General features: G+C 41.7%; 1 protein-coding gene across 2 annotated transcripts; it reads left to right on the top strand.

Moving 5' to 3' along the window:
- Positions 1–1,161: 1,161 nt before the first annotated feature.
- Positions 1,162–21,718, top strand: mia3 (MIA SH3 domain ER export factor 3; the record flags this gene model as incomplete). Of its 2 annotated transcripts, XM_083642591.1 has the most annotated exons (28): positions 1,162–1,288; positions 3,166–3,299; positions 3,394–3,480; positions 3,732–6,087; positions 6,968–7,435; positions 8,772–8,902; positions 11,233–11,364; positions 11,938–11,959; positions 12,060–12,148; positions 12,245–12,322; positions 13,133–13,243; positions 13,327–13,398; positions 13,513–13,617; positions 13,907–14,029; positions 14,217–14,304; positions 14,590–14,642; positions 14,771–14,861; positions 15,082–15,220; positions 16,106–16,268; positions 16,355–16,390; positions 16,507–16,574; positions 17,596–17,681; positions 18,090–18,203; positions 19,131–19,193; positions 19,287–19,333; positions 19,441–19,509; positions 20,359–20,794; positions 20,924–21,718. In XM_083642591.1, the coding sequence occupies 28 exons, from the start codon at positions 1,168–1,170 to the stop codon at positions 21,190–21,192; spliced, it is 5,751 nt and encodes a 1,916-aa protein (XP_083498717.1). In that variant the 3' UTR covers positions 21,193–21,718. The 2 variants fall into 2 exon arrangements, with proteins under 2 accessions (XP_083498717.1, XP_083498716.1); XM_083642590.1 differs by lacking the exon at positions 19,441–19,509 and having other exon boundaries at positions 1,168–1,288.
- Between the last annotated feature and the right edge of the window lie 606 nt (positions 21,719–22,324).

Here is a 22,324-nt window from a genome sequence, read left to right as displayed (position 1 = left end):
TGGTAAAGTTTTGGTTATAAATCAAGCTTGAAAACGCATGATAATCCACACAGGTGAGCAACAATTTCTCGATTGCTCAGTCTTTGGTAAAGGTTTTGGTCAAAAAGGAAATTTTAAGAGACACATGATAATCCACACAGGAGATAAACAATTTAATTGCTCAGTCTGTGGTAAAGGTTTTGGTGGACCCGGACCCCACTTTGAGAACCATTGAGTTGGATGTGAAATGGTAACTTTGAGAACCACTGGGATATACTAATAAGTCGGTGCGGTTACTGAAGCATATTGTAGGCTGTACATTATCTTGTTTAGGCCTACCTTTATTTTTTTTGCTGTAGGCCTAGGCTATATGAGGGATCAGCCAAGCAGCATTTTGGTAAACAAACCGCTTCACTGGGTGGCAACGGCAACGGCAATGGAACCCAATGGAGCACAAGTGGTGGAGTGTCTGACTCTAGCCAGTTAACTCTGTTTACATTTTAAAAACTGCGACAGTTCACACAACTTTAACATGACATCATGCATATAATTTATACATCAAACTCTTGAGCTACTTCTCCTCTCACTCAGAATGTCAAAATATAAGCGATGTGATCTATAGTTTTTGAGATAATAATTTGTTTGGCACAACTCATACTGCCGCGGGCCTCCGCATTTCTGGGTGGCAAGTGACGTCACGCTGATCCCTCGTATAAGATGACTTTCCATGGTCATATAAAAATAATTATTTTGATTTATTTTGATAAGAAATTGTTCCACCCAAACTGTTATTTTTATTAAGTAACAAAATGTTATTGCTCTATCACTCTTAACAAACTCTTTAGAAGTTGAGTGGCTGGTGATCCATGCTGGGTATGGGGTGGAGGGAAGCTGATTTTTCATGGAGGCCTACCAATCAAAAAACGCTTTAAGAATTGTCATGACGAAGGAAACTTGTTTTTAATCTTTCAGTGCATTGTATAGCTACTTGTATAGATTCTGTCTTATCGTTACAGCAGTTAACTTGTTTCCCTACACGGACACCTCCAGCCAAACGAGCCAAACCCGAACCGTATCCTGATGTAAGCTACACCCCACAGCCAACAGGATCTGCTGACGTGTCGGCTTCTTCTGCCCACCCAGTGCTCCTGCTCAAGCAGATCCAACCCAATTTACAAAACTGCCAGCATGGCAGCAAAGCTCTTTTACAGAAAAGGCTTTCTATTACTGCTATTTAATTTCATTTCAGCTACAGCATTGGATAAAACATTCTCTGACTTTAAAAGATGCGCGGACGAGGAGTGCAGCAGTAAGTTGTGGATTGTTTTACTGGCTCATCATGATGCTTCCCCAGCCTGCTTCCAGCTAGCCATAAACTGCGCCTTATCTTTGACCTGTTGCCAGTCGATATTTTCCAACTGGATAACATCCTATGGTTGTTGTAGTGATGCTTATGTGCTACACCTTGAAAAAAAAATGGGGCAGACAACTATCAGTCTGTACATTGGTAGGTTCTTTCACGCGAAGCCTGTGTTGACTGGCAGCCCCGGCCTGCCTAGCTACTGTAACCATTTGCTGGACTGGATGCATAGCTTTAGCTAACATTAGCCGCTAATAGCGGCCGGTGTTGTATCCCGACCTTCCTTTGGCAAAAAAAAAGATATATATCTGTAGCCACCGTTGGCTAAGTTACTAAACGTTACCCACGTTATCTCTATTTTAGGTGGTTACTGGTTAGCCTAAGTGTAAGCTGGAACTGTTATATAAAGTTAATTGTTACTTCTCACCTCCTGGCTAGTGGCTACTAACAACAAAAACAAACGATTCTATTCACAAACTGTAGGGCAGGCTACCACCAATCCAACCAGCAAAGTCTTTGAAAGCCAATGTGTCAATAATAACATGGTTACAATAACGAAATTCTACAGAATTTTAAGTGATGTTAACATAGATGTTAAACCCGATGTCAAGGTTTGGTGAGCAAAAGTGTTGGAAAGGGAAACTTATTTGGATCTAGATCAGAGACACAGTAGATCAAATAACCTTGGTCAAAGCAACAAACCAATATGGCAATTTGGACAGAAATAGGTTAATATGTTGGTTCATTCATTTTCCAGAGTTCCAGAAATAATTTTAAACCTAACCATAACTTAACTTAACTCAACTTAACTTAACTGTTTAGATGCAGCAGCACCTAAGAAAGAGTGCTGATACTTGAAGCTGAGTTCTTGTCTTGTTTGCCGTCCTATAGGATCAGTTTTCATGCGTTCCCTTTTTGCAAAAACGGCAATATTGTGGAATTATCCAATACACGTTTTAATATTTTGTTGTGGTTGCAAGAAGGTTCAAAGTTAATGTTTTTGTTGTCAGAAATCTACTTGCACCTATGCGAATTGTTTTATGTATTCGCTGTTATCAAACAACAAAGAAGACTAAAGTTAACTGTCATATGTTAAATCGTTAGAAATAGAACAGGACACAGATTGTCATAGATGCAAAGCAACACACATTCTTGCATATTGAAAATGGTATGACCCAGCCTTTCTCCTTCTCCCCAGAGATGGACTTGTTAACAGTGAGTGAAAGTACAGGCTATAGCAGATAATTCACATCCAAAAGCCTAATAAAACATGACATGCTCTCTGCCCTGCTGACAACCATCTTTATACAACATGCTGCTCTCAGCATCGAAATTGGCACCTGCTTGCCCTTCAATGCTAATGTCTAACAGTTTCCACAGCATTTCAACTGAGAAGCTGCTCCGCCAATCTGTTTTAATGCACTCCATGACACTGAAGCACAGGTGAATAGTGGGATTATGAGTCTGCCCATACCTTGCTATGTTGGACCTGGGGCAGGGCTTTGATCAACACTTTTGCACTTGGCCACTCCTTGTGCCTTGCCTGCCTGACCTGTCAGGCAGGCAAGGCACCAGGAGTGGTGCCTCTACATTTACTAGCCTGACATGGCATTGTACTTGCCCTGTGCAATTGCGGGCAAGCCTTAGTTATTGTTGAACCATTATACCGTTATTTTTCCCGATACTAAGACTTGGAAAGTTACTGGCAGGTTGCCTTTTGGATCCTTGACTTTCCTTTAATTATCTCTTATCTATTGTATAGGAAATATAACAGATTTAGCCTACCTCTTGGATGTATTTGTAATTCTGCACATTTGCATTCACAGTGCTCCTGTGTCGGGGAAAAGCAGTGAGCGATTTCTCAGGACCAGATTGTCGGTTCCTGTCCTTCAAAAAATCTGAAACTATCTATGTATACTACAAATTGGCAGGCAGAAGAACAGACCTATGGGCGGGGAGTGTAAGTATACTGTGGTTAATAATTAATCGTTACTGGACAGCATCTAGTTTTGCCTAAGTTGTAATCGTCAATGTGATGTCTCCTTTCTCAATAGGTTGCTAACCGCTTTGGCTATTTCCCAAAGGACCTTCTTGCACTCAACCATATATATGCTGAAAAAGAACTGGAAATAAACGCAGAGGTATTGAAATGAGTTGCTGGTTTTAAATGATTTGACAAGTTAAAACACAATCTAAAAAAAGCATGGCGCATATTAGAATAACACCATAAAGTCATGTAATTTATATGTATTGTGTGGTCCTATGTAATTTGGTAGGCATGCAAAAAGCTGCCCCCCACCCCCACCAGTTTGCCAGTTTGTGTTCCTGTGCATGAATTGAAAATGTAAAGGATATATATTTTAATTTCATTTAATTGTTTCTCATCTTTCAGGAAACAGATTTTGTCTGTTTTGACACAGGATTTGATCAGTTTCACAATTACGATGTAGATTTACTGTTGGGCTCTGCTGTGTTAACGGAGGAGAATGATAGTGAAAATACACACACACCTGACCAAATCAAAACGGCGGAGGGCTCAGATGAAGAAACAAAGCCATCAACAGATGAGACAACTGAGAGTGAAAATGAAAATGACCAGCATGAACAACACACTGAGGATCTTGATAGGGTCCCAGATGATTTAAGTGCCTCTTTGCCTCCATCTGACATGGCAACTGGATCACTTGCAGAAACAGTGGAGTCTGATACAGGAGCTGCACCTGATGCTACTGAGACCGCTGCAGAAGATGCAGAGCAGGAGCAGCAAACCACAGGAGACTCTATTCTGGAAAGTGTTGATTCAGAGAAGAGTGAAACCAAAGATACCCCTGCAAAAACTGAAGTTCTGGCCAAAGATGATCCTGATTTAGAAAGTGAATCTGCCCCGGTTTCTGCAGGGATGCAAATCCCCGAGTTAAAAACTACTCTTGGAACAACGTTTGATGCTGTCACCACCGATGATGAAGACACTTGGAAAGTTACGCCATATGAAGACGAAGAGGAAGAAAGCAAAGAATTGGAATATCATAATGATGATGACAGTGATGTCAAAAAAGAAACGCCATTGCTGTCTTTCTTTGAGGAAAGAGGAAACGCTCCAGAACGCGATCCTCTAAATGAGGAGGAAAGTCTGCCAACAACACATGATGATGAGCAACAGACTGCAGAGGATAAGAACATGTGGACATCACTTGGAGATAGAGTTTTTGCAATAGTCAGCGGTGGAGAGACGACAACGGATATTTCGAGTTCGGAGGAAGATGACGACGAAGGTGATGTGGAAGAAATCGTCTCTCAAATCCCTCCAAGTACTGAGGAAGATGACGACGAAGGTGATGTGGAAGAAATCGTCTCTCAAATCCCTCCAAGTACTGAGGAGGATGACGACGAAGGGGATGTGGAAGAGATCACCTCAACATCCCCTGCAACTACTGAGGAAGACGACGATGAAGGAGACGTCGAAGAAATCTCAAAAAGCCCTCCAAGTACTGAGGATGCAAATAAAGAAGAGGTTCAGTTGCTATCTGTGGAATCACTGAAGCAGCCAGAAGACAAAGAGCTAGTTCCTAAAGATCCTCCTACATCCAGTTCCATAGAAGCAAGAAATGAAGAAACCCATACGGACTCTGAGCCTGATTTAGCTGATGAGAGCGATGGAGAAATGACCAGGCATGAAAAAGCCCAGGATGAAATAGTCGTTCCCACTGGTGAGCAGAGATCCCATCAAACAACAGAAGAGAGTATGGCACCAGTGAGTCCTATATCAAAAGACAACACATCAGGTGACCCCCAGCCTCAAACACTAGATGAACCCACTCAGGAGGAGGAGGTGTCAGAAGATTCAGAGGGTCAAGATACTGCATATGTACAGGACTATAACACTTCTCATGATTATAGAGAGGATTTAGACACTACGTTAGAAGAAAACAAAACCTTGACCCATCAAGAACCCATTATGGAAATTGAACCAAAAGAGGACTTGCCTATTGAGGAGAAGAAATCACAGGATTCACAAGTCAAAGATCTTGATGAAAACACAGCATATGACAGCCTATTTAAGAAATTCCAAGACTATACAGCTAGAAATTTAGAAAAGGCTAGAAAAAAGCATAGCTCCTCAGAATTATCTGCCGAGGGAGAGCGGCTAAGTGAGAAGGGGGACGAAGCGCCATCAAAACACACAAGGATAGAGGGGGGGGAGAAAGAAGAATTGCTTGAAGACGAAAATGCCATCTCTTTCACCCAGTCACACACATCACTCACTGATGTTGACAAACCCTCACAAGAATCAAGTCTGCCAACGCCCTCAGAGCCAGAATACAGCGACAGCGTCCTGAGACTGACTCTGCTGCGAGACCACCTCACGGAGGAGGACATGGTCCGCTTCCAAAAGCTTTTAGGTCTGAATAATCTCTTCAAAGTGGAGGCCATGTTCTCTGACCTGGACGTGGAGTTGCAGTCTGCCCGTCGCTCATATGTAGGCACTACTGAAGACATCGAAAAGGCACTCGAGGGCATTTTGGAAGTCTCTGAGAACACCATCCTGGATGAGACCGAGAAGATGCTGGATAGTCTAAACCTAAAACACGGTGACGTCCAACAAAGGGACAACAGTATGGCAGAGGTAGAGGAAGCTGAAATATTGGATGCCTTCCAGGAGCTTGCATTCAACCTGCGACAGAAGTATTCAGCGGCCAGCGATAGCACACCTTTGGCAACAGACGACACAGCATCAAATACTGACCGAGGTATTTTTGTTTTAACTTTGACTTTTGTAATAGGAGGGTTGATGGCTCTTCTGTAATTGGCAAAGTCAGGCAGATGTAACAGTGCACCAGTGTTATCCACTGATATGGGCTTTTCAGAGATCCATGTATTGCATGAGCTCACATTCCACTAATAACATTAAGGCAGAACTTGATATCGCACAACAGGTGTATAACCATTAGTGATAGCAGCCCTGTGTTAACAATTATACTTGGCATTCATCAGAATCCGCTTTATTGGTCAAGTATGTACATACAAGGAATTTGACTCTGGCTTACGTTGCTCACAATGTACTCGGGTGGGGGGGGGGGGGGGGGGGGTGGTTATGCACAGGCTAAGACAGACAGGTACATTTAAACATTTACATTAACTTCTAACTAACTAGTGGCCACTTTTAAAAAGGTATTGTCTATTGTTTACATATTTAAGAAATACATTTATTGACAGTTTTCATCCAGTCTCCAGCCCAGTTATGGATATTACAGTGTTAAAAATCATTGGTTAGAATAGTTTGGCCCTAGTTTATAGTGATACAGGCACTAACATTTGCAGCGCTGCCATAGTCTTACAATAGCCTTTCAGTTAAGAAGCCTAGAGTTAAGAAGTAGTCACACAAAGCTCCTGCTTGGCAAATAGTGATCTCTTGAGCATGAGAGACCACACCTTCTGTCACCAGATCAGTTACATTGTTACAGTGTGAGCCAGAGATTTGAACGTGTGCACACCTAGCTGAAAAACAGATTTCTAATAGGTAGGAATATGGGATTTTCTGACCAGAAATCTTGAATTATACAGTACCTGTAAAGAAACTTCCTTTATTAATGCCTTATTGCTCTGTGTTTTTCAATGTTTTCATTGTAGATGACCATGAATTGAACGTTAAAGATGAAGAAGTGCTCCAGCACACAGCTGAAGAAAAACATGAAGATATCCTCCGTGGGTCTGACGGGGGTGGTGACCTCACAGTAACAGATCCTGACAGGCATGATGACCTCACAGTAACACATCCTGACGCACATGATGACCTCACAGTAACAGATCCTGACGGGCATGATGACATCACAGTAACAGATCCTGACGGGCATGATGACCTCACAGTAACAGATCCAGTGGAAAGGCCAGCAGAAAAGGAAGAGGAGCAAGTCGTCGTGGATGAAGTGCAAAGGGGACCAGATGTCAGTGTGGAGGAGGATGGAGAGCACTTCAACAAAAACAAAGACAATCAGCCAAGTTTCAGTGCACCAGAGGAACTGCAGAAAGTCCCGCAAGCCACCCTGGAAAATCCCTTTGACATGGGCCTTGGTGTGGAGATGGAGCACTCATCCTCAGGTTGGCAGTCTAGAAGCTTTATAAAACTATGGGAAATATGTTTTTTTTTTAAAGTATGTTTATTCATTTTTTAGTTATCGGAGGGGCAAACAGTCAGTGAAGAATGCGATAACAAATAATATGCCCTCCGTCCCCAGTCACCCACAACACAACACACACAATCTCCACAAAAATAATAACAGCAAAACATAAAACCAAACACACAAACAAAAACAAACGCACAGAGCATCTACAGTAGGCAGAAGGTTAACACTGTAGAAAGTAGTACAGCAGGGGTATGCAGACACAATAAATAGATAAAGGCCCACCACATGTCATATGTCAGACCATGCCAGTCCGCAGAGAACACTCCGAAGGGCCCGGGCTCTATCCTCTCCAATATAGTCCAGAAAGGGGATCCAGATTTTAAAAAATGTGAATGCCAAAAGCTGATAGCTTCCAGAGGGAGAAGTTCCATAACACTCAGAATCCACTGCGAAACTGTTGGGGCTGAGTCTGAGATCCACTGAAGAAGAACACATATAGAGAAGCACTTTGAGCAGCTTCAATGAAGAGGAGACAAGGTTTAATGCTGCTGTATGTAGTCCCAGAATGCAGGAGATAGGGTCAAGTGTAATTTTTTTCCCGAATATGGTATCAACTTCTTTACACACTTTGACCCAGAAGTCATGAATAGCAGGGCAAACAAAAATACAGTGGAAATATGAACCTTCAGCGACCTTACATGGGAAATAGGTTGATGATATCAACACCTTGAAGTTGAACTCAAAACAGAATTCACTTATGTCTATGATCTCAGATTTCTTTTTCCTTTTTTTTTTTTTTTTTGGTCCACGTAAGCAATTCTCCTAAAATTTGAAACGAGCTGCTCTATTGTCTTACACTATGGGTTGTTTTTTCTTTGTTAAGCTACTAAATCAGAAATCATAATTTTCATCTAAAAAGTTGATTGTGAACCTAACCTGATCCCGAACTGTAGTGTCACCAGAGTTCAACATTTTTATTTTTTATTTATTTTACAATAAAAGAAAGTCTGTTACATCGTGGCTTCATCAGAAAATGTTAAACTCTTTATTTGACAATGGTACACTTTCTGTACCTGTTAGGACTAGAAAAAGTATAGCTAATTTGGGTTTAAAAGCTCATTATTAGAGTCTACAAATTGGTCTCATAACCCATTGCTAGTTGAGCAACTTGAAGTTTTCATGGAACATCATGGATTAGATTAGTTTGGTTCTCTGGCTTTTGGCAGAAAACAGGTGTTGATTGAGCTGTTTGCCTTTGCAAGCTCTCCCATAATCTTTTCATAATCGTTTCCACATTTTTGTTCATCCAGGATCGCTGGACTCAATGGAACCAGTGTCTGATATTCATGAGGAAGAATTGGGTTTATTCTCAACCGGAATGTTATACACAGTCTGCGTTCTTGCCATGATCAGGACTAAAATTGCAGAGTGGACCATTGTGGTAAGTCTAAGAATACATTTGCAAATAAATTATAGCCTTGTCACCCAAATTCATGATAATGACAAATGTAGGTATCATTTTCACTGAATATTTGTTCTGCTTCTTCAACTATCACCTAAATGTCTTTAATGTAGTAAATTAATATACTGTATATCAGACCTGGGCATCATACGGCCCGGGGGCCAGAACCAGCCCTCATGATGGTTCTGCCTGGCATGGGAGGTCTAAGACAAACCACACCAGTTTACTTATGAGGCTAAAACATCAAATGAGATGAATTAAATTGGCTGTTTAGAGTGATTTTCAATATAATAAATGCTGAAGAATAAGTGCACAGTATGTTTTCTAGAGTTTAATCTAGTGATAATATTAGAGGTTATGGCATGACAACAATTTCTTTGCCCCTGGCAACAATCTGGGCTTCTCATGTGGCCCCCCCAGGAAAAATAATTGCCCACCCATATGATCGTTAGACAGGTTACTACCAGGTTACTACTCACCCACCCAGGCCACTGCTGCAATGCGTCTTCAGTAAAGTAACGTGTTTACAATTTCCGAGTTGACTTGAATGCACCCCTACTCTCTTCTGTTGACGTGTTCCAGTGTAGTAGGCTGAAGTTCAACACAACCGGTGCCGTGGTGAGCTGGCTACTGGCTAGCCGGGGCCTAAGATTGATAAGGAAAACAGTTATGATAAGACACATTTGTTGTATCGTGTTAGCTAACGTATGTTGCCGTCAATCCATTTGGCTTCTTGCTCGTTTATGTCACAAATATCGCTATCCGCAGTCAAGGTTCCAGCTCTGCTAGCGACGTTAGCCAGCTTGTTGTGTTTTTTTTTTTTTATTGTGAAAGGGGTTCGAACGACCGACGACTCAATTTCATTTAACGTTAGTCAGCTATCGTTGTCAAGTTATAATTATTGTCAGTGAGTCAACAACTGTCTTAATTATCTAACGTTGTCAGGATTTATAACGTGTATTTGTTGTCGTTGAACTCCCCCCAGCCTTAGCTAACTGTATCAGTGCAGTTTGCTTGGGGGCTAGCTAACGCGTTATCAACATCTGTCAAACTAGCATTGGCTAGCGCTCCGTTCCTGTTTTTGCAATCTAGTCAGTGCCAGAGACTGTCATGGATGGTGATACATATCGGCCTGTATTGGAATTGGATCACATGTATCTGCTTTTTCTGAAGAAGCTGCAACATGTAAGTGGGAAATTAGTCTTTCTGTCCTTTATTTATATGCCGGTGTCTAGCTGCCAAGCTAACGTTACATGGCCTGCAGGTAAAGGGTAGATTGAACATTATGGTGGATGAAGTTCGTTGACTTTAACGTTGCTCCAGAAGTCTACTCACCAGACTTGTCTGTGGTAACAGTTGCCGCTGATCTTTCCCCTTCTGTGTTCAGAAACAAGATCACTCACTTCCACTAAGTTCCACGGTGATCTTTTTGCTGTGTGCAATATAATTTATGAATGGACCCATAAATCGATTACCAATTTGTTGGTTTGCACTGGGCTTAAAGGGCACATGCAGTGTCAATCCAGACAAGGCCACCCAACACATAATGTCCATATTCTCAAGGTTATTTGATGCTATAGGTTGTCAGTTATTTTCATTAGGAGCCATAGGCTGTATGTTTGTTCTTGTTTTTGCTGCCACAAGCTCAGTTCAAAGGTTTCGTTTTGGTTGGTCTGATACGCAGATCTCTTCTATGACTGCACAGTGCACACACTATTTTAACATTACTGCAGCAGTCGAATGCTGGTCAATGTTGACTTCATGATAAGTTTATCCATTCAACCAGTCTTTTTGCAGTAACCAATGATTGTTTAAAGGTTCTTTTTAATTGTAAAAAAAATAATAATCACACATCCTAAATTTGACCTAAATGATACAATTTCCTAAAGTGGTAGGTGGATGTAAAAGTTAGTCCTATCCTGCACTAAAGTACCAAGACACTAAGCTCTTGTGATACTCGCTGACTGTAGTACTTTTGACATAACAATACTTTTCAAATAGTAACTCTGATGGTGCCAACCACTGGTGGTTCAGATTCATACCAATAGATTGGAGCGTGGCGAGATGGATTTGTCGTGTGATTGTGATCTCATGATCTCGCGTGAATCCAGCTGCCCTCACAAGGTCTAGTACAGTAATTAAATTTGAATAGAGACAATGGTGTATCTATCCCTCTCTATCGCTCAGTACATTATTTTTCTGACAAACAACTCACATCCATGATTGATTAACATTATGATTGTTAACCTTTTTCCCAGCTTTTTTGCATTCGTGATCATATCCCTGACAGTGCGTTTGTGTGTCCTAAGATGATTTCCCTTCTGCCAGAAGAGTGGAAGCCAGGGGAAACAGTGTTTGGCTTTCCCTTGCAAGCTGTTGTCATCACTGCACTGGTTGGAGTATTCACATTCACTCTCTTCTTCTGGAGGACCATATTGGCAGTAAGCTTTGTGATGTTGCTGCTTTCATCCCGCCTCATATTCTGTGTTATTTGCCAGTAGAAAAAGAAAAGCAATATATTTAATATTCTAGTCCTCATCTGAATAACAGTTGAACACATCGTTATTAAAAAACTATTTGTAACGCAATACAACTATAGCATAATGTCTATCCTGTTGTGAGTCGTGACACTTTGTGTTGTTTGTTTGATGACTTGGCCCTCTCACAGACAGCCTCTTCAACATGTTTCTCAAAGTGAGAACCAAGTTGACGTAAGGGTCCCCCCCCCCCCCCCCCGAAACACCCAAATCAAAAACCGAATTCTCTACGCATATTTTACAATGCAATAGTTGAGGTTACTACAATAATTATGCCCACTTTTGGACCCCCCCCCCATTTCAGCCAAATTATGGAAAATTCTACAATATTCCATTTTTTGCAGTAGATTTTTATTACTAAATTCCATGATGCTGTCCGTATTTTCTGCATTGTGGAAATCATATGGCCAAACAATGCTGATAATGTAGTCAAATGTATGATTCTTGATTCTCTTTTTAAACCTGTTTTTTCTGTAGGTAAAAAAGCGAGAATACCTTGGTAAGTTTTTCATCTCCTTTTTCACATGACAAACAAAAAACAGATTGTGTAAATATATCATCATAACTGTCTGATTGTGCACTGTGCTTTGTCTGTTCAGTGGATGAAAAAGTACTCAAGCACCAAATGGAGGCATTCAAAAAAGAAAAGAACGATGCTGTCTCAAAGATGTCTGAACTCCAGCAACAGGTAAGATACATTTTTCAGTTCTATCAAATTTAGAAGTACCGGTATCTTCTTTACCAGTCAATGAAACTTTAGTTTTTTGTTTTGTCTGTTTTTTAGACTGAAGAACTGAAAGAAAAGCAAAAACAGTCTGTGGAAACAAATAGTTGTGCCCTGAAAAGGAACCAAGACCTGGAAGTAAGTACTAAGGAAATGAGGACTTTTTACCTCCAGCAATGGAGCTGTCTGACCGGGAGGTCATGTTTTCGCCCCGGCTGTCTGCCTGTCTGACTGTCTGTCTGTCTGTCTGTCTGCCTGCCTGCCTGCCTGTCTGTCTGTCTGCCTGCCTGTCTGTCTGCCTGTCTGTCTGTCTGCCTGCCTGTCTGTCTGTTTTCGGCAGGATCTCTCAAAAAGTTATGAACAGATTTGCACAAAACTTTGTAGAAAAATAGGTCATGGGCCAACTTAAACCTGATTAACTTTCCACGCCCACTGGCACTGGCGTAACGCCATTAAACTTTGTAGAAATGTTGGTGGAGGTTTGCACTCTACCGAGTGCCCTCTTGTTTTGAGATGTTCTGTTTGTCTAGTTGAGTCTGACCTGTAGATTGACAACTAGAAAATGTTGAATGAAGACACAGATGCAGCTGTAGATTGTTTCTTATATGAACACAACACCACGTCTTTGGGAGATTGGTCAACTTGACTGACAATGCAGACCCCCGAACCCGTACATGTGTCCCTGGTATATTATTAGCTTGGTGCTACATGCTGTCTTTAGCGCACCTTATGTTGAGTGTTTGTATTTGAAGACCGCCTTCGGACAATTTAAGAATGAGGACAAGACTCCAGTCATATTTTGGTGTTGGCATTTGATAATGGCCGCTTACCATTGTATGTTGGGATTATGGATTTTATCTTTAATTGGGAAAGAAAGTCCAATGGCTGTGCATATTTTTCATTTGATAAGGGGCTGTTGGTTAACCCTGTATTTTCTTATCTTTGCAGCGTAAGGTTTTGCAGGCAGAAACACAGAATCGACAGATTGCTGAGGAAAAGAACAAATATGCAAGGCTCCTTGAAGAGGAGCGGGCAAATTATCTTAAAAATGAAACCCGGGTATGTTGAATTCTCTTGCGTTTGTATCTTAACTCCATTATTTGTTTTCTTAAATTCACGATGCTGAATGGTTTCTTTCACAGATTGAAAAGTTGGAGAAGTCGAATGATAAGCTGCAGCTCAGCAGGAAGAAGACTCAGGAAGCGCTTGCTAAGGTGAATGTCATTTACTCCCACGTCCTCTTGCAATGATTTGTGCATTGTTTGCGTCTGTTAAGTGTTGTAACCAAACAGCTCCATATAACTCTAAACTGCAATGATCTGCCACAGACCACTGTTCTTCTGGACGAGGCCAAGATTCGTGAGGATGCTCGAAATGTCCAGCACAAGTGTCTTGAGAAGGATTATGCAGCACTAAAAGAAGATAACAAAACGGTAAGATAATATTTGAACTTGTTTGGGTGTTTTGTTAATGACTAAGGTCGATTTCCTAAAAATGGTCTAACTTGGTGGATATTTGAAGTCTCAGATCCTGCCATTATTCTGATATATCATATATTACACATATGAGCACCGGTCTCTCCTGCCTGTCACTGCACCTGCTAACTGATTCCTTTGAGTAGAGTTTGGATCAATGGAAGAGGTTCACACAAATCAGATAATTTCAGCAAACTCAATCCATTTTCCTGAAACACTGTCCTGATCATCCCACCGATTCTTGCAGCTCAAGACCACCACTAAGGGATGGGAGGCCAAACATAAGGAACTGAACGAGCAGATCAAAATCTACCAGAAGTCCCAGAAAGAGCTGGAGGACTCTGTGGTTCTCAAAGATCACAATGTGGAGGTCAGTTGATTTTGGTTATCAAAGATCACAATGTGGAGGTCAGTTGATTTTTTTTAATTTAAAATCACAATTTTTCTTAGTGATCATAATCAACTGTTCATACCTAGTCCTTACCTTGCAAACAGTCGTTCAACTTTGGTTTGCATCAAATTGTTGACGTACTCCACCTCAAAATTCCTCCTGGCAGGTGCTGTCTGATCTTCTGGCAGACCTAGACGCTTGTGATTTGCAAAAAAGTGACGGCAGAGTTTTAGCCAATGGTGAGGTGGCCACCGGTAAGTCCAACTCTGTCAGTAGTTTGGTGAAAGCAATAGTACACTTTTTTTAATGGTTTGAGCAGATGAACAAATGCAAATAGATTCAGGATTCATTAGACTACTCTTTGATATTTGTTACTTGTACAAAATGAATTGTGGCACATATTGCTTGACTACTGCTTTTGCTCCTGGCCTCTATCACGACATCAAGAGACTTCAACACACGTGCAGCAGTCTTCAAAGGGCTGCCACATTCACTCCCTGACACAAAGTATTTCATGGGCTTTCCATTTTCTTTTCCAGATAAGAAGACTGCCATTAAGAACAGGGTTAAACAAATGATGGATGTTTCTCGAGTAAGATGCCAACCAAATTAATAAAGATCACTCTGCTTCTGCCTGAAAGGCAAATGTTAAGAATAGAAATACAAAGTCCAGGAAAGTGGACTTCTCCAATAACTGGTCATCCACTTGTTTGCTTCTAGGTCCAGACCACGCTCATAGTGGTAGAAGAAGAGCGTGATCGCTTCATGACCAAACTACTGAATGAGGAAAAGGCTAGGAAGACAATGGAGGGTATGTTGGTCATGTTTGTTTTCACAAAATATTACAAAGTAGGTCAGCATTTAGCTTGACTGCTGAAAGATTTAAAAAAAAGTTGCACAATGATATGTGCAGCATTGAAAATCTACTATTTTATCTTTACCCTCCAGCAGATACAGTAGGTAAGCATGTAACCTTTGAAGATGACTACCTCTCTCCCTCTCTCTAAACGTACAATTGTGCTTTGCTACAGAACAACACCAGGATCTTGAGCATGCCATCGCAACCCTAAAAAGTGATAAGAGCCATGTTGAAAACCAATTTAAGATCCTCCAGCAGAAGAATGAAATCATGACTGAGATGTACCAACAGAAGGAAAATGCTCTGCAGCAGTAAGTGGACCTTCCAGTACATGAATGTTCTTTTCCTTCACTGTTGGAAGTCTTGAATTGTATGGACCAGCCATTCCCAACCTGTGGGCCGCGAAGATGTTGCAAGTGGGGCGCCAAACCATTTGCAAAACATTACGATCATAGTGAGAAAAAATGAATTTTTATTATTAGTATGTATGAGAATGCATTTCTCCATTGTTGAATGATCCCGTTATTTAATTTGTAATTAGTGGTTTGTTAATTAGCCTATTGCAGACAGCCCCTCACTTTTAATTTTTGATTTCTGTGTGGTGCTGAGGGACAGCTCCTTTCATCATTAAGAAAAGTGCTCTCAGAACACATTATTTGGCCTCCGAGTCCACACTGTTTGTCAGATGTAGGCCGCAATTTCTTTTTTAGATTTTCAGGTGGGCCATGAGTGGGAAAAGGTTGGGAACTGCTGGGACAATTCTGATCATTTCAAGCGTTTGGGAAGTTTTGCAATTGCAGAAGTATGGGGAAAACAACTGGTGTAAAAACTGACTGTGCATCTTATCTAGGGTGTGTTCGTAAATCCACTCTGACGCTCTACACTGAAATGAGAGCGCGAAGGTACGGTACATTACAGTGTGCGCTCGGAGTGCTATTTCCGAATGCACCCCTAGTTGTAGACTTGCTGTCATTTCACAATGGTAATTGTGGAAGAATCCAATTAAGCCAACATCTAGTATCATATTTTCTTGACACTACTTAAACACTGACCAAACTGGGCCGTCTGTCCCAGATGCCAATACAATTTTGAAAGGACATTTTGTGTGCTGGCCTGTTTTCCCTTTTCATTTTCAAATGGGGAAAACTGGGAGTTACTGTTGTTGAAAGGAGTGTGTTGTTTCTGTGGCCTCACAGGAGATTAACCAAGGAGGAGTTGGAGCGCCGCAGCAAGGAGAGTCTGCTGTCTGAGGTGGGAGGGAAAGCTCTGGAGGCCGAGGAGCAGGTCAAAGTCTTAAGGCAACGCATTAATGAAATGGAGGATCAGATGAAGAAGACTGAGGGGGTCTATAAAGAGCAGGTCAGTACATGCCAGCTTTATTTTTTTTAACAATCAGTGAAAAATGTTTACTGTACCCTCAATGATATTTTTTCTCTTTCTTCTAGATAAAAGAACAGGAAAATAAAACTCACTCAAACTGGGTATGCTGCAGAGTGTCTGATATTTAACATAATTTTGTAGTATATTAAATTAATATATAAGCCTAATTCTCTGCAAGCATTATGATGAATATTTGGGGGTTCCATGGTGTCTCCAGGTGAATGCTCGAAATGCAGAGCGGGCTCTGAATCAAGAGAAGGTGGAAACATCAAAGCTCCGTGAAAAGTAAGCAAGGCCAGTAAAGTGTTTTGGTGGTTGTTGTTGTTTTACAGTTTAAAGTAAATATCAGTAAAGTGTTTTGGTGGTTGTTGTTGTTTTACAGTTTAAAGTAAATATCAGTAAAGTGTTTTGGTGGTTGTTGTTGTTTTACAGTTTAAAGTAAATATCAGTAAAGTGTTTTGGTGGTTGTTGTTGTTTTACACTTTAAAGTAAATATCAGTAAAGTGTTTTGGTGGTTGTTGTTGTTTTACAGTTTAAAGTAAATATCAGTAAAGTGTTTTGGTGGTTGTTTTACACTTTAAAGTAAATATCAGTAAAATGTTTTGGTGGTGGTTGTTTTACAGTTTAAAGTAAATATCAGTAAAGTGTTTTGGTGGTGGTTGTTTTACACTTTAAAGTAAATATCAGTAGAGTGTTTTGGTGGTGGTTGTTTTACAGTTTAAAGTAAATATCAGTAGAGTGTTTTGGTGGTTGTTGTTTTACACTTTAAAGTAAATATCAGTAAAGTGTTTTGGTGGTGGTTGTTTTACAGTTTAAAGTAAATATCAGTAAAGTGTTTTGGTGGTGGTTGTTTTACAGTTTAAAGTAAATATCAGTAAAGTGTTTTGGTGGTGGTTGTTTTACAGTTTAAAGTAAATATCAGTAAAGTGTTTTGGTGGTTGTTGTTGTTTTACAGTTTAAAGTAAATATCAGTAAAGTGTTTTGGTGGTGGTTGTTGTTTTACAGTTTAAAGTAAATATCAGTAAAGTGTTTTGGTGGTTGTTGTTTTACAGTTTAAAGTAAATATCAGTAAAGTGTTTTGGTGGTGGTTGTTGTTTTACAGTTTAAAGTAAATATCAGTAAAGTGTTTTTGGTGGTGGTTGTTTTACAGTTTAAAGTAAATATCAGTAAAGTGTTTTGGTGGTGGTTGTTTTACAGTTTAAAGTAAATATCAGTAAAGTGTTTTGGTGGTGGTTGTTTTACAGTTTAAAGTAAATATCAGAATTTCACTTCCCTATGTTCACTAATGATTATTTGACCCCTGCAGACTGGCTGTGCTCACCTCCCAGCTAAACGAGCGTCGTGCCCCCCTCTTCAGACCCAACTCTGGACAACCGCTGGGCCCTCGTCAAGGTAAGCCCCTCCCACTCCTTCCCTGCTGTTATGTTGCCGTAGCTTGGGACAGTGCCCGTCCCAAAGAGCAGTAGATTGGGTTGCATTTGCAAGAAGACCCTGGGTCCCCCCCCCCATCCCCCCCATCCCCAGGACAATGAGCAGTCCACTCCACATCATAGTACTGTATACTATATTTTCTTTTTTTACACAGTAGGAAGGCTGGGAATACATCCCAGGCCAGCTTGGGTAGTTACTTTCCACAGGTGGGGGTCATACAAGGCATCTTTTAATACGTGGATTCATTTTCTGATTGGTTTGATTGTATATATATATCACTTCAATAATTAATTGATTTAATTAGATGAACACTTGTGCAATAATTGGCTGTGTTTTCCATCGTTGAAATGGATGGTTTGATCATAACAGGTGATTCATATGGGCCCTCTCCTGTGAGTGGGGGTGCACCATCCCCCCCTCCAATGATAGAGGGTCCCAGGCGGCCCCCCTCTGCCCCTGTGGGGCGAAGAATTGACCCGTATGGTGAGTCCCAGTGGATGACTTCCCCTTCGCTGATTGGCCGAGCGGTTGCACCTCAGCCCTCGGTTCCAAACTTGCGTCCCCCCCGCTCCTCTTGCACGCCTCACCTGATTCTTTTCACCGCTTTCACCTCCTCCAGTTTCTTTCCTTTTTTCTTTCCAGTGCGTATCTCATCCCGCATCTCCTTGGTACCTGCTGGGTCTGACTCTGAGTCTCTTCCTTTGTGTCCTCAACTCTCCATTTCCTCCTCCTGTTCTCTTCCTTTTCAGTTCAACCATACACACATTTCCGTTTGTGGTGGAACTATTTTGCACCTGTTCAAGCCTGCTTCACCCCACCTTTATGTGGCAGAAACAAATCCACAATGCTCCATTCCTCTGACTGGTGTCTCCTCCATTCCTCTGACTGGTCTCTCCTCCATTCCTCTGACTGGTCTCTTCATGGAGTACGGATTACCTAGCTATGCTTTTGTAATACTTGGTCTTCTGTCTTTGCTTCTTATTTATGCTGGTTTGGTGCTATTGGCAGCAACAAACATAATGCAATAACACAATAATCTGGGGAGTGGGGACGATGTAAAGTATAGGTTTGAAGAAAAGAAAAATGAAATACATTTGTATTTTCCTTCAAAGGAATCATTGTGATTATGAACGAGTTGTGTTGAGTATTTGCTGTAAACTTCCAAGTATTCTCTCATGCTTATTACATTGTTAATAGGCATTAAGCACATTTGAGTATACAGGAATGGGATGAAGCAATGAAAGCACAATTCACATCATCAATTCTGCTGCTTGTAGAGGCTTTTGGCTTCTTGCTATCATTACAGTGTGTCCTAATTACTGGCTTCACAGCAATGTCTTGATGAGAAAGTCGTGCAGGCAGCATCTTTCAGGAATTTGATGATTTGTTGTCTTGTGTTTTTCCCCTCAGGACCGCGGCCTCCGTCAGACCCACATGGCCGCTACGCTGAAAACAAACACCCCTCCGGGATCGGTACGTCGAGATTCAACTTCATCAAAGGGCTCATGTTTGCTTCTTAAACTGTCAACCTGCCTGTAAATACTTTGCTGTTCTCTCCTCTTTTAGACATGATGGCCCCCCGTACTTCATCACCTGCCAATATGGACGTATCTGTAAGTCTGTTCTAAATCAGATTTGATACTACAGCTTCTGTCATTCCGTCTGTAGGTCTAGAGCTCCTACCCTCATGTCCCTTGTGTATGTCCTTGCTCTGAAACAGACAGCACCAGTAGATTCACAGACACAAGCAGAGACACAGGCTGAGGCCTCCACTGAGAGTCCAGAGCCAGTGAGTAAAGAGGCTGGGCTGTCCAGTCTAGGTGCTAGGTGTGAAGGTGTCTGTGCGCATTGCACCCCCTCTGGTGTGAAGGTGTCTGTGCACATTGCACCCCCTCCTCCCTAAAGCTGGATATGGACTTGGGGAGAGATCAATGCCATTTTGCTTCACTGTTTGACTAAACTTTTCTGTCTGAATGTGTGGTTTCACCTGTGCTCACAGCACTGAACCAGATCATGATTGAAAGGATTTGTGGAGGCGGTTTGATTTTTTTTTATTCTAAAAAGATCACGGTGTGTGGTTGTTGGTAATGTGATTGACCCTTGGCTAACTGTACATTTTGCTGGGAGTTTTTTCTCATTGCGTGTGTGTTTTTTCTCATTGCGTGTGTTTTTTCTCATTGCATGACTAAACTTTTATTGCATCTCATGTCGCTGGTGACTGCTCATGAGCCACAATCAAACGCAGCACGCTAATTAGGGGTGCACCGATCACGTTTTTTGCCACCGATCGCCGATCGCCTATGGGAAATATCTGCCCAACCGATCATCGACCGATTACCGATCACCGATATATAAACTCCTCAAAAAAAGTTTGGAAATGTTATTTCAGTCGATTATTTCTCCCCTTTAATAATACCAATTGGCATTGTATTTTATATCGTTGGAAAGCCTGATTAGTGATAGGGCTTTTTTTTATAAAAAAATAAAAAATATAAAGAAATATCGGCAATCAGCCGATCGCATATTTGAGGTCAAAATCGGCCGATACAGATTGCTTGCCGATCGATCGGTGCACCCCTAACGCTAATGTCTCTGACTGGTGTAGATGTCTCACAATCTGCCTTGGTGGACTTTTCAGGGCCCCGGATCCTTCATAGCCTCTCCAATCAGGGACTCGCCTGCCTCCATGGTCCCAGGACCCCCACCTGTCCCTGGTCCTCAAGGCCCCCCTCATGACCCTCTGCCGCCTCCTGGACCCCATGGCCGTCTGCCACCTCCTGGGCCTCCCAGGCCCCCGCGAACTGGCCTGGGACCCCACGGCCCCCTCTACCACCACCCCCACGGCCCCCTTCCTCCCAATGTACCTCCTCATGGGCCTCCGCTACCAGCCAACGGACACCCAGGTATGGCCCCACCTGGACTCATGGCAGGAGACTTTTCACATCGTCCATCCAACGGACACGCTTTTCGCCCCAGGCTGGGCCCTGGCCTTCCGCTGGATCCTCGGGGTCCGCCGCCCCCACACTTCCGTCCCCCTCCACCTCATCATTTTGGACCGATGCCTCCACCACACGGTATGGGAACTATTACCTAGTTCAAGCCAGTCTTTACATTCATCATTTATGCACTGTCACTGACCACTTTGCAGGCTTTTCAGCATGCGTTACCTCATGTCATGTCCCCTCTACAATTGTCCCGTCTAGGTATCCGTGGCCCCATGGGACCACGCCCACCATTCCCTCCTGATGTGCGCTTCCCAGGACCACGTGACCACGCCTACCCACCAGCACACCTGCTTCCAGGAGGCGCCCCACTCCATCCTCATCACGGCGATGCTTTTGTTCAGGCTCCACCTGGCGCCCTCCAAAACTCTGTGGGCCCCCACCCCGGCCCCGCACAGGGGCAGGACTTGTCCACGAAGCAAGAGCCAGCCCCTCAGGACTCAGTCAGGCCAGCCATGGCCGAGCCTTAAAAAAAACACGACAGAGGACTTGAACAACCCCTTACCCTAACCACCACAATAACAACCCAGATGCAACTATAATTCATGATTATTTTTTCATATTTCAATTAAAGAAAACCTGTGCAATGAAAGTTTATTAAACATGTCCTTACTTTAAAGCACCATAAATCAATTACGTGTCTGAAATTGAAATGGTGAAGAGTAGCAAGGATTGCCACTTTGAAAAACAGCTTATTGTGCAATAACAATTTTATTATGCCTGAGGATTTTCAGTTCTTTTTAGGATAAAAAAAAATAGCATTGATTTTTTTTTAAGGGGCAACGTTTTTTTGTTTTTAAATGTCATTTCCTGTGGAAATTATTTTAAAATGGAGGGAGGATTGGGTTCTAGCATTTCAGGAATACCATATCTACCATTCTCCCAAAGCTGTTGCTTCAGAATGGACTGTAAATGAAATGTGTAATTTGATGGCCAGATGTATAACTTATTTTACTATGTTGGTAGACATTTTAATAATAAAGATTGTAAAAGCTATTGCTGTTATGTTATCCATTACTTACAGTTCATCTACAGATTCACATCCATTGTCTGTGACTGTGATCATTAATCAATGCAGTAGTGTGCGATGCCCTGTTTAATTACATTAGTGCATTTCACAATACCTTTGTTTTGGGGGGAAATAAGGCATACATCTGTGCTGTTATTAAGAAGCATTGTTTTGTTTGTCTTTATTTAAGCATGTTTATCAAAGCCATATGTAAACCGTATGTAAGCAGCTTTTGCCAGTCATGTCGGTGCGGAGGGAAGAATAGTTACCAGACAGTGATGACATTGATTGCATTATGGTAAGAATTTTCAAAGGGCATCACTTGAAATCATTTGTAAAAGGTATTCACCCAACCTTTATTATGCACATTTTGCTGTGTCATACAATGCTTTTCAAAATGGATCTATTTTGTATAATATACACAAAGTACTGGGAAATTGGCATTTAAAAAAATGTATGCAAAGGTGTATTGTCTTATTTCTGTGGCTCATGCACATGAAAATGGCTCCCTTGGGTTAACATTAAGCCCTCCAGTCGGTTTCCAGCAAGTTCTCAGCTGGCAGGAACACAGTGACATTTTCACACTATAGAGT

The sequence above is a fragment of the Poromitra crassiceps genome (genome assembly GCF_964638095.1).
Source record: "Poromitra crassiceps genome assembly, chromosome: 9".
Lineage (NCBI taxonomy): Eukaryota > Metazoa > Chordata > Actinopteri > Beryciformes > Melamphaidae > Poromitra > Poromitra crassiceps.
The sequence above is the reverse complement of the archived record's forward strand: the minus strand, read 5'-3'. Positions and strand labels throughout refer to the sequence as shown.